Raw genomic sequence first — 18,484 nt, 5'->3', positions numbered from 1 at the left:
CAGAAGTGGCCTGGAAAAGGAGCAGGGTGGGAGTGCCGCGTGTGGTATGCCGAGAGGCATTTCCTGCCCTTCTCTCCCCTCCTTCGAGGTATTGTAAACGGGGCTTCAGATCTGCAGCCTGTGTTACTGGAGCAGAGATCGCCAAAAAAGATACCTTCCCAGGAATGCCTGCAAGGGGCAGGAGCCGTGCTGTGCGGAGCCGAGTTCACGAGAGGTGGAGAGGAGCTTTCCAGCCAAGTGCCTGTGCTTGGAAAATGCATCTGCCCCAAAATAAAAGCTTTTTGGAAAGTGGGCTGCATTTACGCCGCTCTTGTCGGCAGGGTTTCTGGGGGCTGTGGTGAGTCCTGGCTCGTGGGGGCTGCGGGCAGGGGTCAGGGAGAGCTGCGCAGGGCTCTCGTGCCATGGAGGAGCCGTGGCACACTTCCCTGGCTTTCCAGTGGCATGCTGAAGTCATGAGTTGGTATTTTCCATCTCAGGCAAGTGTTTGAATTTCTAGGTAGTATCTCTCTTATGAAAAACTTTGCAAGGATTCCGGTTTGTCCCTATGTGGAACTAAAGCATTTTTTTGCAATCTTAAGTTCTTATGGGATGGAACAGGGTTTTTTTGTTCAGGTCTATCCTGAAACCCTCAAAATAAGGTTTGCAGGTGCTGCTGAAGCTGCCCTTGGCCTTCTGTTGGCCATTTACTGGTTAAAGCCACTGCCCGGGACCTGCCTGCGTGCTCTGGCTGAGTTTGTTTGTTTTCAGTTCTCAAACCAATTATCTTGCGGAGGAAATGGCGTGCCGCGCTGTCAGTCTGTCAAGATATTTATAGGTAAGGTCAAACCCCTGTGGAAGGTCTGTAGCAACGTTTGGAAGGAGTGGATGTCTCAACCTTGCGAAATTCACTGGGACATGGTGGATGTGCTGCGTGGCGTGGACATTTGCCTAGAGCTCCTCAGAGTAATGCCTCCCCGCCTGGGCTGCTTCGCCCTCTGAAGAGGGATGAATGGTGGCTTTTCCTGGCTTGGCTGGATGGGGTAAGGTTTGGTACCCTCACCACGTCTCTCACCTGGGTTTAGTTACCTCTCTTCTGCTGCTATTTTTCCCATAGATGCTTTGCATCCATTGCTTACGAGACTGTTGCTTCCTCTCTTTTGGAGCAGGAGAGTTGAGCAAGGAATGGCTTCAGCTGCCCTGTTGGGGCTTTCTCAGGTGCTTGTGAATACTTAAGCTCTCCACAGTCTCCCTTCCCCAGCAACTCTTTTTTTTTTTTTTTTTTTTTTTCTTCTCCAAGCTGGCTGAACCATAGGAGCTCATCTCATACGTGGTTATTTGCAGCTTACCTTGATTTGGCACACTCACCTTGCCATTCGATGTGCTTTGCACGGGTCTATTTGGAAAGGGCTCATGCAATTTGCTCGTGACGTTGGCTTTATTTCAAAGGCACCTTTCCCTGTTGGACCGCTCCTTAAATCTGGGACATGTTTCCTCCTTCTGTGTAGCAGATGATTGGGCGGCTGCCCATGGGTCTCCCGGTTGATCGCTCCGTGGGTAGCGCTGCTCAGAGGTCTCTGATGTCGTGGCCACATTGAGAGTCTGGGGCTGTGATTTAACCGCTCTCGTTGCTGTGCTTGTGGAGCTTGTACAGCAAAACCAGAATGAGCTAGTGTGTGGTGAAGAAAAAAACCTGAAGGAAGAGAGAAATGAACACAACCCCCCATGTTTTTAAGTAGCTGAGGCGGTTTAAGTATTAGTAATACCTCCCTGGGAGCCATGTCTTATCCGTCTGCCCTCGGCTAGGGCTGGGGTGAGAAGGAGCCGATGGATGAAGTAGAAGAGCGCAGATTCTTCTTTGAATCATTCTATGATTCTATCTTCTCCCAAATAGCTAGCGATAGGATGAGAGGAAATGGCCTCAAGTTGTGCCAGGGGAGGTTTAGATTGGATGTGAGGAAAAATTTCTTTACTGAAAGAGTGGTTAAACATTGGAAGAGGCTGCCCAGGGAAGTGGTGGAGTCCCCATCCCTGGAGGTATTTAAAAGACGAGTAGATGAGGCACTTAGGGACATGGTTTAGTGGGCATGGTGGTGTTGGGTTGACGGTTGGACTCGATGATCTTAGAGGTCTTTTCCAACCTCAGTGATTCTATGATTCTATCTTCTCCCAAGATGATGCTCCTCTGGGAAAACCTGCCTGGCCTCGGGGCGCCGGACGGGTAGCCTCGTGCATCTCCAGCCTCTGGCTTCTGGGTTATTTGTGCTGGAATGGCCTCGTCTGGTGTCTGTGGCTGCCCCGGGCTCTGCCACTACAGTCTTGGTCCCCTCTGCCCTGTGTTTTGCTGCGCAGACCAAAATGCTCCAGGGAGGCGGCTGCTGGTATGCGTCAGTGCAGCCCAGTCCTGGCTGCGGTGTTGGGGACACTTGTAATGAGGGGTGATGGTTACGCTGGAAGGGGCCAGCTGGAGGGAAGGATGTGTCTCAGCACTTGAATATCTCCTGAGTTGTCTGAGGAATGGTATGAAATACTATGGAAGATCTTTGCTCATTAAGACTTTCTTCTGCTCATAAGAGAGGGCTACCTTGAACTGCAGAAGTGAATGAATTGCACACTATAACTACTGCTTAATCAAGAGGGTTTTGCTTAGGTGTTTGGAGTGGGTGAAGGGTGGAGTCACAAAGGCCAGTGAGAACAACCAAGCAATTAAAGTGCAATTAAGTGAGCTGCCTTTTGAGATGGTAGGTGTTGCCTGTCTGTTTTCCAACAGGCTGGTCTTAGTTGCTTGTCTGCACGGGGTGATGAGACTTGATCCCTCACACTTTCCTCCTCATTTCAGGTTTCCACCATATTCTCATCGGACACTGCGATGGGCCCTTCCCAGCTTGGCCTCAAGATGCTGGTATAGCAGCAGGCGGCTGCGATCCAGAGGACCTGCAGTGGGACATCGTTTCCTGCTGGGACATCCTTCACCCCCTCTCTCTCGGCAGAAGCGATGGATGCCCACGTGGACCTCCTGACAGAGCTGCAGCTGCTGGATAAGGTGCCCACACTGGAGAGGCTGCGGGCAGCCCAGAAGCGGAGGGCTCAGCAGCTGAAGAAATGGGCGCAGTATGAGAAGGAGATGCAGCACAAGAAGCGGAAGCATGAAAAGAAGAGAAATGCTGTTAACCGAAAGAAAGTGTCTTTTGAAGCCAGCGTTGCTCTGCTGGAGGCTTCTCTGAGGAACGACTTGGAGGAAGGTACGGCACTTGTATCTGGCAATTTCTTTGACTGGCTACATGCGAGGTCCATGTAGCACTGTGGTGTGCAGAGGCATCTGTGTTGAGATCCATGGACTGGACTACCCTTGACGTGGTGTTGGTCTCTAGAGTGTTGCCATCTCTGATACAGCAATGGGGTCCTCGAAGCACTGTGTGACACCAGCGTTACCTAGATTGATATCAGGAGTGGGCGCACGAACGCCAGGATAGGGCAGGAGTTATGACCGAGATTTGGGGAAAGGGAGGCGGATTTCATCTCTCTCCTTTTCACACTTTCTACTTACAGAAGGTGTGAAATGCTTCTTTGCCTTCTGGGTGTGCCTCTTTTAGTGGTTTTATAGAAGTCTGTCACAGGGATTTACATGTCAGTGTAAATCTCTTCAGCTTCCCTGCTTGGGGGGATGGATTGGGAGCTACATGGATGTGTGAATTTTTTCCCTATTCAAAATACTGAAAAGCATGGCTTTGCTTAATGCTTCCTATAGAAAAGAACTGCAAATTGTTCAGAAATGGGTTTAATTGCACCATTTCAAAGTGGATCAAAGTGCTTTGCTTTTTCTCCAAAATCTGAAGAGGGGGGAGGAAATGTCTAAAAGTCAAGCCCCATTAGCCTCAGCACAGCACGGGGGAAAACCTGTAAGCTTACTTCTCTGCAGAAAAGTAAAAACATTTCTTGGAGGAGACCTGGAGCAGCCTTTGGGGTTGCCGCTCTGCCAGGTAGCGAAATCGGTGTGATCTTCCTGTTCCTTTGGCATGGCAGAGACAAGGGAGATGCTCAGGAAACCCAGCCAGTTGAGCTGCATCTCTGCTAGTGAATGTTGCTCTAGTTCCCACATCTTTTGCAAGAAGCAGTATATACTTGCCTGGTATGTGGGTGGAAGGCAAGGACCTTGTCTTGTCTTGTGAGGAGTCTCCCCAAAGTCATGTCCCTGTTTCTGCGGAGGCCTTTTGTGCACCATAGCTTGTCCTCGTGTGCGTGTTTTGCACCTGTTTGGAAATGGAGCACTTTGGACAGTGATGCCTGCCTGGGCGGTGTGTTACAAGCGTTTGCCAAGCCCTGCTGTGTGTCTGTGGTTTTGTGTGCATTTGTAGCCTCTTTCTGGGAGAGCAGACGTGTGATAATGCCCTGGAAACTGCAGGCTTTTATTTGTTTCTTCTGTGCTTTAAAGGTTTAACAGTTGCTTCCAGCTCTTTGCTCCAGTGAACCTGTGTTTCTCACTCTGAGCTGTTGTAGTCTTCTAGGAGAGCCCCAGCAGTGAAGCCAAGTAGAGCCCTACTGTGAAATTGTGTCTGTTGGCATTGCCTGAGATGACAGATTTATGACTTGTATCGCCTCTGCCTGTGCTGGCAGATACTTGGCAGGGTTTGGCTTTGGGTTTTGTACCCAGCTGCCCACTTGTAAGTGACAGGTCACAGCGTTGGGGTGGATAACGAGCATTTCATTGTCCTCCTCATCATGCGGCAACGGTGCCTCCGCTCAGCGCTTGGGCTGGAGGGTGCCATGGGGCCAACAGGTCTGCGAGAGGCCCAACCTTGTAGTTTTGCTTTCTGCACTTTCTGGCTTTGGACCTGGGCAGTTTGGAAGGAGGAAAGCTCCTTCACTGTCTGCCTTACAAATACTTTCTTATTTTGTGAGAGGGGCACAAATGGCGGAGGTGTTTGCAGACACGGCACTGGTGGAGGGTGGTTGTGCACCCTGACAGCAGTGAGCAGGCAGGGCCAGCGTGTGTTCAGGCAGCGGCATTAATGTGCTGGTGTCAGAGGTCCTGTGGACGACGGTCTTGCACCACATATGGACACGGATACTTCGCTGTTGGGGGTGCAGGAGTTGAGCTTTCAGCTCACAGCTTCACTCTTTTCCTCCTGCAAGGGAAAATCCATTGCTGCAGGCCTCTTTTGGTACTATAATCGTGTCGACCTCTTTCCGTAGGCGAGCCCAGGTAGCGGGCTTTAACCATCGGTCGCTCTTTCTGATGCGATGCTGGTTACACCCAACGTGATAAAGGCACTTCCCTGCTCGGTGGAAAAACCAACCTCTCCACCCACCGGAGAGAGCAGGGGAAGTATCCCCGGTGCCACGGGTGCTTCCCCTGTGTAGCTGGATTTTTCAGATGCCTCAAGTTTTTAAATTTGATTTGTTTTGTGGTCTATCAATTTAAGTCCTAAAACTAGTGTGCGGGCAGGTCCTGTCCCTGCTCTGCCCCCTCTGTGCTGTGGGACCAGTATAAAGGGGAGGAGGGGACAGAGTCAAACCCAGACACCAAACTGGGAAAATTCCATATAGAGTGCCCTAGGCCAAAGTGAGGGAATTCGTGGGCTTTTGGAGGTCCCAGGTGATTATTTTGGTGTATGAATCATCTTTTGTTTCCATGTGGGAAGTGGAGGGGGAGGTGAAATATAAATGATTGAGAAGTTGAGAAGTTAGCTTGAGGAAGGTTAGAGAGCTGGGGGAGCAGCTGGCACGTGTCACCTCCGAGCTACCTCTGAGCGGGTGTGCCATTTCCATTCTTTGTTACTTTTCTGTACTTTTGTATTTATTTTTAACGTTCTCTCTCCTGAAGTGGGAGAAGGGATGGTAGTAGGCACTGTGCAATGAAATCGGGGAAAAGAAAGCGGAGCTGGATAGCGAGTTGGCTGTTTGTCCAGAAGGTGTCTTGTGCTGTGGCGTAACCTCCTGATGGAGGCGGTGGGTCGAGCCCTGTAGGATGGCATCGGTGGGTGCAAAACCCTGCCCTGCTCTTCAGGGAGCAGCCCCGTCTCCCTGAGGACCTGGACGTGCTGACTTCACTGTCCTTTGCCTGCACCTTGCCCGGGTGTAAATGAAAGAGCTGCGCTCATTTTGCTCAGCTCCCGTGCGCCCGCGGCTATCTGCAGCACCTTCCCTCGTCCCCGCTTCCTTCTGCCATCGATGGCACGGCCACCGGCCTGAGCCACCCTGGCTTCCCACCTAGCCTGTGACCTCTCTGGCTCTGCAAATGTGACGGCCTCGGAGAAGAGGACTTCTTTCCCATGTAAGAAATCCAGGTTCGTCTGTGGCTGATGAGTCCATGGGTGACTGGGTGTGTTGCAGAATTGCTGTGTCAGCGTGGTGGTGAAGCAGGACTGAAGGCCAGGGCTCCTAGGGAGCATCAGCCCTGGCGTGGGCAGGAGCTGCAAAAGGGTGATGGCTCCTGCCTGCTTGTTCCTCGCATCTTCTGCAACAGATCTGTCAAAATATCCCAGGTTTAACAAACAAGCTGCTATTAAAAGCTCCTTTGGATCTCTGCTGACAGAACCAGGGTAGGGAGCACACCGCAAACACGCTGGTGGCAGATGTGAGCGGACAGTCAGGCTGGGGAGAAGTAGGTGATGGGCAGCCAGCCCAGACCGAGGGCAGCGGTTCCCCTGGGCTGCAGCGTGCCTGCTGGGACCTTCGGTTTGGAAAGCTGAAATATTTACAGACAGTTCATGGGTGAGCTCTGAGGTGAGAGCAGAGCACTCCCAGCTGCCACACTGGACCCGCTCCGCTCTCCCCTGCGGAGGAGCTGGGAAGGGCATGCTGTGGAGGGGCATCGCGCACAATCACCGTTTTAAGTGGAAATATGTTCAAGCCCTCACCCAGCTCTAGGCACAATCTGAGCTGGTTGCAGGGGGACGGTGCAAAGGGAAGGACACTCAGTCCATACAGAACTTACAGGGAGTGGCAGTGTTGTGTACAACCTCTGGGCTGTTCTAATGGCTGTGAAGGAGAGTTGCTTTATAATGCAATAAAACAGTACTTTATAAGCTACCGTACTAATTGCAGAGAAATTCTGAGGGCTGCTGAAGGCTGTGGCCCTTTGAGGCTGGCCTGCAAGATGATGGACCAAAACCGTGGGGAGGAGGCTGGTCCCGCCGTTCCCAGGGCAGCACCTTGTCCCCAAAAGCAGCCCCGGGTGCTGCAGGGCTGTCGTGTCCAGGTCTTTCTACATCGCTGAGCTCCTATAAAAGCAGCCCCAGAGCGCGGGGAGAGGAGCTGGTGTTCTGTAAATTGAAAAAAGAGATCCCAGAGGTGGGTAAAGTGGCTGCCTGTACAGATGTGTGGCATTTGCTGCCTGGAAGTCCCTTTGCAGACCTGGCCTGTTTGCAGAGGGAGCTCCCACTTCAATGACAGAAGCTGGAGGTGTTCGCGTTACCTGGGGGGTAAGCTGTGTTCCCTTCAGCAAACCCCCGAAGAAAAATTAAAAAGAAAGAGAAATAAAGCTCCCGAAGGACCAATTCACCTTCCAGCAGCTCTGGAGGTGCCCTGGTTTCTCCTGCTCTTGGATGAGAGCTGCCTTCCCACAGGTGCCTGCTGACCCCCCGGCGTGGCTCCGGGAAGCATCGCTGCAAAGTCCTTCAGCTCCCACCTTCTGGCACTTCATCCTGCAAGCAAAACTTTGTCAGAGCCAGTGTGTTGCATAAAACAGCGTTTCTGCAGAAGTTTAACCATGCAGATCCTTACAGCTGGTGAGCCAGAAAGTGAATGAAAACTCAGGTTTGATGACCTTGGACTTGGCATCCAGCAAAACGGTTCCCGTTAGCAGAGCAGCGGGCGCAAGCTTGGGGCTCGCTGGGTCCTGCGCCAGCGTGGAGATGATTTCCTGGGGGAGGGTATAAGTATTGCACAGCTTATTCGTGTAAATACATCCCCCACGTTTCCCTTCGTGCCGACCCTTAAATCTCCTGTAAATGTGCGGTAGTGATGAGCGTGGTAAACCCTTTTAGGAGCCATCCCCAGGTAGCTCCTACTGCGCTCCCTTTGCACCTTTCTGGAATAAAACCAACCTTGTCATTTGCAAAGGCACCTTAAAAAGAGGCCCTAATTAGTGTCTATAAATTGCTTTCTTTAACCTTTCCAAGTTGATGTGATCTGTTCCCTTGTTAGTAAAAACCTTTTATGAGGTGCCTTAATTTTCTACCCACATTATTAGTCTCCTGAAGCTTTTTACATGGGGTTCCTGTGTCCATGTCTATGAGCAAGTGCATTTATCTGTCTGAGAAGATTTTTCTCTTGGGTTTCGTGCCCTTTGAAGGGCTCTGAAAAAAGAATCTCATTTATCCCCAGCAGTCTGAGTGTATATCTGGGTATTTGGGGAATGACTCGAGTCAGAAATGAAAAGTTTCTGTTCAATAACAAAGGTGTTTCTTGAGTTTTAAACTCCATAGGTGGGGAAATGAAACCCATCCTCTTCGGGAAGCTGTGTGTGGGAGCTCTTGGCGATGATGGATTTTGTTAATTTCGTTAATGGTGTTTGGTATGTCTTCCAAAAGCAGATTCACATATTTGGCCACATTTAACTTGGATTTTTCATGCAGTCTGGATGCGATGCCAACGTGGGGTGGCTTGCATATGGCAGCTAACTAGATGGCATCTGGGAGCACGAGCAATATTGAATATGCAACTTTCTCTGTTGTCATAACAAGTAAATAATCTTTTTTTTTTTTTTCTTACTTCCTGAAATTTCAGTCAAGTGGGAAAATTGTTTCCATTTCCATAAGACCTTGAAATGCCAACTTTTCTTTTTGGCTGTTAATGCTGAAAGTCCATCTCGGGTTTTTACTGGGGTGAGGCCCTCCTCCCCCAAATCTGGAGTCAACTTAAACATTTTGTTTCAAGCCCTTTCTTTAAACAAAAATTTTTGATCAGAAATACTTTTTTTTATTTTTTAAATGACAAAATGAGAAATTCCCTTAACTTCAGAATGTGTTTTTTAAAAACGTTACCCCAGCTGTTGTAGAAGAGCTTTGGTTTCAATGGATCAAGCCTCCTCTTAATCCCTTTCAGAAGGATCCGGGTGCTTGTTCTCAGGGTGCTGGCTGTTGCGTGCACTGAGCATCGCTGCTTGCTGTTTCAAGACGTGCGAGTTGAGAAACAGACTCTTTCCATACCTACAGACCAGAAATTCTGCATCTTTTAAGTTCCTCGATTCACAGCAAGGCTCACAGCATAAGCAGTCTCCCTCCTGCGCCCCGCAGGGAGCAATTACTTTTCTTGACTAAAACAAGAACTGAAAACGTGCATGCGAATGCGCTCTGACTGTCCTTGCTAAGAAACGGTGATGTAGGGATCCTGGCTGGAATTTTTTTAAATCAAAATTTAACACACGCACCCACACACCCCCCCCCGCGCACCCCCCCACAGCCTCTTGCAGGCCCGGCCGCCCACCCCCACCTCCATGGGCACATCTTTCCACTTGCACGTTGTTTCGGCGGAGCGCATGTTCTCGGCTTGCATGATGGAAATGGGTTGGTTTCACATCGTTTCGGTTTCTGGCTTTTACGTGTGTGCCAGCTTCCACCATTTCTGATACTGCTAAAAATATTTCTTATGTATCTTGTAATAGCATTACAAGATAATGAATAAACATTGGATTCAAACTACTTGTCCCTCCAGTAAGGACGGTCTGTTTGGATTCAAGGTGTTTTAAATCAAACGGGGATTGGCCAATGACTGTTGCCAATCCCAGATTTTGTTTCTTACTAGAAGTGGCTTAAATCACTTAATCGGCTTCTAAAATTTGGCTACAGTGTGTTTTGGAGGGGAAACTCGGAACCAGTGTCTCCTTGGTTGCATGTACCCGTAAATGCAAACTGGGCATTTCTTTGGTTTATTAGTATTGTCGATGGTTGCTTCTTAATGCAACCGTGAGTAAGGAGTATTCCCTTTCAAAAGGGGATCTGGGCAATGGGGAGTAAAGGCTGAAACTCTTAGGGTTGTGCGTGCAAGGTGCAGTAGGTAGGATATGTAAGGTCACCATCTGCTCTGCAAACCCTGCCCGGCCAAATCACGGCAGGGAGAGCTCAGGATGCAACGGCCACCTTCACTGGGAACGTCAGGACTTTTGTCAGCTGAAGGCAGATTATCGATGGGACCTTAATTCAACCAGGTGCCCGGGGATGTTCGTGCATAAAACTGAGTGCTAAATCGCTGGCATTTAACCTTCCCCTTCCCTGTCCTAGCTGCTCTGCTTCCAGAGACATGGAGGCAGCCTTGGTATCTACAGGCTGCCAAACGTCGAAGACAGAACTTCCCAATCTGAGCCTGATAATACTTGCTGATATATCAGTGACTTTTTCTAGCCAGTAACTTACCAGCTTGGTTGTCCTTGTGATTTTCCCTGGGGGGATCACTGCCTGCCGTCCGGACGAGGGGGACCAAGGCATGGAAGTGCAGCGATGGCCATGGATATGGGTTGGATCAAGCACTGAAAGCAGCACGCTTCGCTGCCTGCTCGGTGGGATAATGGCATGGAAGAGCTGATGCTACAGCCCAGCCAGCTCCTCGCTTTGGGGGGCTGTGACGTGGGGTTCCTTGCAGGCAACATGTTTCTTGCCTGCCTGGCTGCCTTCCAGGTGTGTGCTGTTTCCTGCGCTCTGATTAATGGTGTGTTTTGTCCCAGTCCAACAACGAGAAACCAGAGAGCGTAAATAGCCGCTCAGTGGGGGACCTCTGGTATCTTCTGCGTAATAACCAGCAGCAGCAACCTGGAGTGAAATATCGTCTGTCTTCCCACCTTGGCCGTGACCTCCAATAGCCAAGGCTCAGTCTCGCTGCAGTGCTGTGTTGTGATATCTAATCCAGTTCTGCCAAAAGGACGTAAGACGTTAGCCTGATCACGCTCGAGAGCTCGCTGGTACCTGGTGTTTTGCAGCATCATTGTTTTTTCAAGTGTATTTCGAAAAAAATGAACAAACAAAAAACCCCAACAATGACAACAAAAAAAACCCTAACCCAAAAAAACCCCCTCTTCTTTGCAAATGAATATTGGTGGGGAAATTTTTGGGGGTGAAGCCTTCTTGCAGGGCTAAACCTCACGTGGCTGCTTTACCCTGATGCAGGTGAAAACGCAGTGCTTGGATGTAGTTTCCAGACAGGAGGAACTTGGCTGTAAGCTGTGGCTGCAGGCTCTGCTTTCTGCCCCTTCTCCTGGTCAAGGAGAACTTGAAAGGTGGATTAAATCTACTTTTTTTTTTTTTTCCCAGATTTAAATTCCTGCCTTTCTGGATTCAGGCCAGCTCAGCTGGTGTAGATTTCTTCCTCCTAGAATCATGGAAAATAGAGGTTGAGAGGGCCTCGGGAGGTCATGTAATCCACCTCCTGCCCCAAGGCAGGATCAACTGTATCTAAAATGCTTGCTAATGAGGTTGGAGTTAGGTATCTTAGTGTATTTATAGGCATCTCTGCAACACGAGAGCAGGTACCTGTGCAAGCAGCCCTGCTTCTCGTTCACTTCTGCATATTTTTCCCACTTGCTTATATTTATCCCCCTTTATTTTGCTGTGCATCCCATCCTTACACTTATTGACTGCGAGTTTTCCTACTTCCGTGAAGAACGCTCTAATTCTTTCTTTAATAGCAGTTGCTATGGCAGCTGATTCAGGCAGTGCCTTATAATCTAGTGCAGAGCTGCTTTTACATACACTTTCACTGCTTGTTTTTTCCTCTGGAGCCTGGCCAGATCTTTGGGAAACCTTATCACCCGCTGCAAATGTCTTGACAAAAAATAAAAAATAAAAAAATCAGATTCTGGCACAACTGTTAAAAATGTCTTCTAAGCCTTGCCTACCCTCTAACCCGTCACCCAAAGGATGCTAAATAGGCCAGGAAGCGAACTGTTTAATTCTGTCTGCCGATGCCTTTGTAATCAAGAGCCAAGATGCAATCAAGCACCCTGCACTCCTTGTAATTCGGGGAACAGGAGCCCATGTGCAGCTACTAGCAAGCGGATGCAGTTTCCACTGAGGTCCCTGCAATTTGAAACTGCTTATTGCTGAATTTGGCCTCCGGATTCCCTAGATAGCATGAGGTAGACTGGCTATAAATGTTACTCATGTAGGAAACTGGCTTTAGTTGCTCGGTTGTGTTTCTCACACTCCGTATACATTTTATAACAGTTTGTAGCATCTGTCAGTTTGGCTAAGGATTTCAAGGTAGATCTCAGTTCCCCTTTTTCCTGGTGGTCTCGTCTGCTCTGCCTGGCTTTGCTTCCAAGGTGGCACAGAGAAGTGGTCCCTGTCTTGAGTGTAAGAGCACCAGGCTCTGAATTGCAATGGGAAACTTCCAAAGTCTCATTTCAATTTGTGTGCCTTTACCTGGGCTGACAAGAGAGATCATATTAGTAAAAAAAAAAAAAACAAACCAAAACCAACCATGAGACAAAGAAAACCCCCCCTTTTTTTTTTTTCTCCTAAGGACTACTGCTATAGTGTCCGCTTCTAAAAAGGGGAGACTAGAGCAGGAACTAACCTGAACCGAACTCTCACACCGTTCTCATTGGTTGCTCCAGCCCTGTTTTGACCCGGTTGGCAGCTGATGGTGTCCGTAGTAGAGAAGCGTTATCTGCACACAGCTTGTATTTTGTCCTGTGTTACACCTACATCTGTCTGGAAACATCCACATTTTGAGTGGGTGGGGGCGATTCTGGCACCTTCAAAGTATTTCCATTCTGGTCTGATTCAGAGCAGCAAAGGTCGGAGATCAAGTGCTGATACTTGCATGGTTCTGGATGAAATGATAAAGCTTGAACGTAGTGAGACACGATGGCTTGGCATATTCATACAAAGTCTTTCAAATTACCCAATCTGAATGATCCTCTATATAAAAAACCATCTATTTCAATAAAAGCAAAATTTTACTAGCAGAATATTCTCGAATGAAAGCAGCAGTCCTTGCACAGGAATGGAGCAGCTCTGCTGCACCGAGGTTTTGTTGCTGCAGGACATCTACGGTCTGCCCAGTGGCTTGGGATAAGGAAGTCGCCTGGAAATCCATACCAACTCCCAGCCTCTTGGAGAGGGGAAGAAGCAATGCCCCTGCAGTAAAGGACAGCCATTTCACTCGCGTTAAAGATGTGGCGAGAAGAGCACTTTCTGCATCTGTCTACTGATGTTGGGTTCAATTCTCATGTGTTGTCAGCAGAGACAGGTGAGATCCGAACTGGGGTGCTGTGAGTAACCCTCTGGAGAGTCCGTCAGCTCTACAGAGGCCACTTCTAACTTAGAGACCTGGGGCTGGACGACACGTGGCACTCCTGCAGAGAGCGAGTTTCAACCTACTTAGGAGCTCAGACTCTTTCTGTGACTCTCGAACTTTTCAGACCCGGTTTATTTTTTCACTTCAGATCCTGTCAGTTTGTCTTTAATTAGCAAGGCCAGAGCAGGGCTCCTCGGGAACTTAAATGGGACTCTTCTTTTAATTAAAATTTTGGTTTGGTAAGCCTGAAATAGCAGGCATTAGAAAGAGCCAGAGCTCCAGTGAAGGAGGACAGTCCCCGTGGATCTGCAGTGACATTCTCCTGGCTGTCAGGCAGTTGATCACAGGGTTTTCTTTCCTCCTAAAGCTGATGCTGTCAAAACAATGATGCAAGTCCTGAATCTGATATGAAGCTCCAGTCTAGGCTGTAACCAGTCAACTTCCAACCTGCTGCTGGATGCTGTGCCAAAAAACACAACGTATCTGGGTTGGTAGGTGGCAGCGGGTCATGGAGAGATGCTGGAAGTCCATTTTGCTTTTATTAGAAGGGCCAGTGAGGTTAAAATTTCATCTTAAAGGGCATCTAAGCAGGATTCCCTGTGTGCTTTCACAGTAAATTTATTCTTCCATAACTTTAATCATGCAGTTGTGAAATAGCTATGAACAAGCTGCCGCTCTGCCCCCTGACCCAAATTATTCTCATCTGTGGCAATTTTCCATCACCCTTCAGAACAAGGAAAACTGTTATTTGAGTACTCGTCAGCATTGAATCTGTAGCGTGGGTTCAAGATTTGCGTCATCGTTGCATTGTATCACTCAGTGCTCTTGAGCTTTCCCATGTGTTTAGTAGCAGGAATATTTGCAGTGTTGATCTGTCCGGTTACCCTAAGGGGAACAAGAGAACAGGAAATATTTCTTGCTTCACTTACATTCAAAGACTTGTCTTCTAGCTGGAGGGCAATATTTGTTGACTGATCTCCTCCTGTGAAGTGGGATTGACAGCTTGAATTGCAGCTAGAGGTGGAGGGAGCTGTGCCTGGAGCAGTGCAAGGGTGATGAGACAGAGGTCTGGCCATCTGGCTTTGCTTGATCCTTGTATTAGTCTCTTGGGTTTGAAAGCTTCTGGAAACATGTTGCTCATTCAGCCTTCCTGGACCAAGCTCTGATAGGAGCACATTCAGCTACCATCAACTGGGGGCTTCTTGTGAATCCCTGAGGATTTTGGCACAGATCTCTAAAGATATTCAGATGTTTTAACTTCTACTGAAGTCAGTTTGGTTTGGTCACTTAACGCATTTGTGCTCCTTAAGAATACAGAGTCCATCTGAAAAATGCTCAGCTCCTTTCTGTTGGATGCTGGTATAAAGACCACCCAGTTAAGCACTCCTACGCCACAGTATTAAAATATACTGACATGGCATTTTGTCGCCCGTGGGGATTGCCCCGATCAGCACCAGGAGTTCCCAGCAGCAGTGGAAACATCTCATCTCTTTGCTGTGGGGAGGAGTGGTTCCCTGTGACAGCCCTTACCCAGTTCTGGAAACCAACCCTGGTGCCGTGGGCTCCCCACCCTCCTCCTTCCCCTCCCAGAGGAAGGGGCTGTGGGTTTTCCAGCCGTGGAACAGGAAAGAAACGGGGAATCCTGTTTTACCTACCCACTGAGCTGCTCACATCTGTTTAAAGCTCCTCCTTGCAACGTGCTGCTTATCACTGTGGAACCTTCTTTGCCAGCTGTCCTGTCTCTGCTGAGCCCTCTGGAAAGAGCTCCTCCATGGAGCATTGCACGTGGAGGTCCTGAGATGCTACAGCTGGGATGCTGGAGAGTGTTTCAAAACCCAACAGGCTGATTCGAGGGGTTAAGACACCAGCACTGATTGCTGTGTAACTGGGAGATGAAAATAACAGCTTTGTCACCCACAGACCATGGGGTCTTGGGAGTGGGGAGTAAGAGAAGGATATTTATTCACACTGCAGTGAGCAAAGTTGGTCTTGCAGTTTTGCCCTGTCCCAAAGCAGTTTCTGTCTTAGATCCTAATAACATCCAACTCAGTATCAGCTCCTTGGGGGGTATCAGGTAGTGTCTGGCCTGTGCATGAACATGGAGGTTTGGTGAGACTCATGCAAAGCCTTGGCTACATTTGTTCTCTCTCACTAAAATAGGAGAGGACATTGGGTACTGGCTGTTTTGTTGTGGACATCCCTTTGCTCTTGTTGGGAGGTCTGAATTCTCTGCAGCTGCGGTAAAAGCCTGCAGCGTGGCAGACCTGCTGGGTAGGCCACCTTCCCACACTGGACAGGAGATAGTTTCGAAGCAGGAGAACCAGGAGTGCCTTCCGTGCACGGGACCTGGGAGAGCTCTGCAATTCTGTGTGCCCCTGATGCTACGGGAGGGTCCCGCTTCTGCATGGGAGCAATTTGTCTCCATTACAGCTCCAAGGGCTGTTAGCAAAGGCAAGCAGGGTGACACAGCTGCGACTGGAGAGGGTTTGTTGGTGGAAATGCTTGGGGGGTAGGCGAAGGGAAGGCTGGAGGTCTCCTTGCCAGAGCAGGATGCACGTGATGCAGGAGCAGGGGGAGCGGTGCAGGCTGCCCCTGGCTCTGGGACAGCCTCCTGGAGCAACAAAAACCTCATTAGATTTGGCACAATTTGCAATGTACAGAGTGATCGTGTAAAATGCTGACTTGTGGGCTTAGGCATTTAACCTAAGTGTCATGGGCTGGGGTGGGTATTTCCTTTGGAAAGAAAATGTGTACCTGTGCTTGTGCATCCCCTGGGGTGCGTGCAGCTCTGGAAAGCAGCAGGACTGGCAGGAGCGTGCGGGGACGTGGCCAGGGCAGCCTTCTCCGAGACTGCTGGCGGGGGGAGCTTTTTGCACTGTCGTCAGCCCCGGGGAGTGAGTTGTTCCCATGGGGTTTGGGGAGAGTGGGTGCGCGAGGGGCTCCGTGGGGCTTTTTACCCTGCCAGCCTGGGTGCGTCTCGCTGCGAAGACACTTGCACCGGCTGGCCCCAGTGTTAATGAGAAGCTCTGTAGCTGTGCTGCACATGGCAGAGGGTTTTCAGGTAGTGGTTAACAAGTGACTGGTGGAGCAGGAGCCCAGGTGCCCAGCAAGCCACTGAGTGGCTGCATTTAACTAAAATTAGCCCCTTGTAAGCGGTGGTGGCAGCTGTGCATAACAGTGAGCTAATCGCGTGGGGGAGAGGGTTTGCTGGAGGAGGTGATGGCTCCCAGGTGCCCTGGCAGTGCCACGGCTGGTGGTGCAGGTACAGGGAGTTGTATCGGGCTTCCCTTGGGAAGGCAGGCACGGTGCCTCTGTGGTGTGCATGCATTGTGTCCCACAAGAGTCAGCGCTGCGAGCATCCCTGGGGGGAGCACCGACATACCCTGCCTTAGTCCGAATGCCGGCTTGTATCAGGGACCACGTAACCACACCGTCGTGCATCCTTGGAGCAGCATGCTTGGGGACCAGCGCATGGGCACAGCCAGTGCTTGAACCAAATCCCTCCAGCGTGGCCCTTCCCGCTGTCTGAAATGGGCTGAGCCAAAAGCCTTGGTCTGGCAACGCGGCTTTGACCTGCCCGTAATCAGGCCAAGCTGCCCGGTGCAGGGAGAATGGCACTGCCAACAGGCAATGAGCATCGCTTACTCTATTTAATTAAATTTTGGGGGGCTTTTTTTTATGGCCTATTTTTTTTTTTGACAGCTGCTTAACTGGGAAAGTAAGCTGGGGGGAGGGAAGCTGTCCTTATTTAAAAGGGTCTACCCTTAGCCCGTAAATCTGGGCCAGATCTGCTGGTACATGCTGGCTGCTTTGTGCGACCCTGGTAAGGAAAGCAACCCTAAATGTCACTTTATAGCTGTTCTGCTTTGCTTGATGAATCTGGATCAGTGTCTCTCTCCCTCCTAATTGGGTTAGTTTTCTTTTGATCTACCCCTGTTAGGGGAAATCTAAACTGATTTAGCTATTCCCATCCATTTTCCATTCGCCTGATGGCTCTTTCCACAAGGCCATGTCGGCTCTACCCTAATTACTGTTGAGTTGTCTGATGCTGTAGCAGGTGACACTCTGGTGTATAACTTTGTAAATCTTAGCCAATATTCGCTGGGAATTTTATGCCAGATGTTTTGTTTCATTTTTGGACAGATTAGTTTTAAATTGGCAAATGCACTAGATTTAAGGAGAAGACAATTGCTACTAGCTGTCAGAAAGAAAACACTAATTATCAATCATGTTTTATTGAGCCTCTGTTGAACTGATTTGCTGTAGAAAACATCATTTTCTTGTACTCTGTCTTCAGGAAATCTGATTTTTGTGAGTTCTGCTCTCTCGATAATGGTGATGTATGCTAGAGCATAGGAGAGAGGAAATATTAGCTCAGGATTAAAATCTGTGACACCCTGGAATTTAAATCACCTGTTTTTAGGAGCATAAAACCATTATCTGTGCCGGTGTGCCATAAAATCATTGCAGATGCGCGTTCCTTGTTGCTTCTGCATGTAAACCCTGTCTATGCACGTGATTTACAGCGCTTTCCTGGACGCAGCAGGGTTTAGTGAATGCAGTGGCTTGTTTGTTTGCTCTGAATAGGCCCCGGTTTTGAAAACGAGCCTCGAGTTACTGTGAGACAAGATAAGAATAGTTAGGGGAAATTTCAGTGTTCCTGCCTCGCTCCGGGGCTTGGCTGCGGCGCTGCACTTCCCGTTACTCAGAGCGGCAGCAAGGCACCGGCTTCCTCTGAAATCACCCGGCTTTTGCAAAGCTGCTGGTAGGGTTGTTAAGTAAATCCGGTTTTTAGTAGGTTATTCTCCACTGCAGTTGTGCGTGATGTCTAAAATATATCTAGCTGTGCTACTGTTGTCTTTAACGCACTCGAATTGACTGCCTGGAAAGGCAGGTGGAGGCGAAGGAGCATCTTCCAAAGAGGCTCATGTAGCCCTTTCCTGACTCCAAACTGGTTTCGTTTTTATCAAGCTATTTTTCTTGTGAGATGGAAATGTTATCTGTGAGGGGAGATATGGTACCCTGTGTGACATGGACACGTGGGAGCTGATCCAGAAATGTGGCCAAATAGGACCCGTCAGCGGGTCAGCGTAGCCTGGCCCCTGTTTGTCGCTGCTGGTTTAGTCCTGGGGGATGTGCTTCATCAAAAGCAAACTTCTTATTTCCAGCGAGAATATCGGAAAGGAAGGGATTGGCAACCAAGAAGTTGGGGAAACCTCGTCATTCAAATCTAGTCCACTATCTGAAGAAACTCCTTGATTTAAATACTCTG

The 18,484-nt window shown here is 49.3% G+C and overlaps 1 protein-coding gene across 2 annotated transcripts in view; it reads left to right on the top strand.

Annotated features, from left to right (window-relative positions):
* PPP1R16B (protein phosphatase 1 regulatory subunit 16B) overlaps positions 1 to 18,484 on the top strand; it is a 62,734-nt gene that overhangs the window by 17,430 nt on the left and 26,820 nt on the right. The window contains exons 1-2 of one of the 2 annotated variants that reach the window (XM_076351931.1): positions 962 to 1,019; positions 2,816 to 3,218. In XM_076351931.1, coding sequence (XP_076208046.1) covers positions 2,972 to 3,218 — 247 coding nt within the window. In that variant the 5' untranslated portion in view covers positions 962 to 1,019; positions 2,816 to 2,971. Of the gene's footprint in view, positions 1 to 961; positions 1,020 to 2,815; positions 3,219 to 18,484 lie in introns of those variants that run through there. The other variant, XM_076351930.1, reaches the window with a different exon arrangement.

This window comes from Aptenodytes patagonicus, chromosome 14 (genome assembly GCF_965638725.1).
Source record: "Aptenodytes patagonicus chromosome 14, bAptPat1.pri.cur, whole genome shotgun sequence".
Taxonomy (NCBI): domain Eukaryota; kingdom Metazoa; phylum Chordata; class Aves; order Sphenisciformes; family Spheniscidae; genus Aptenodytes; species Aptenodytes patagonicus.
The sequence above is the reverse complement of the archived record's forward strand: the minus strand, read 5'-3'. Positions and strand labels throughout refer to the sequence as shown.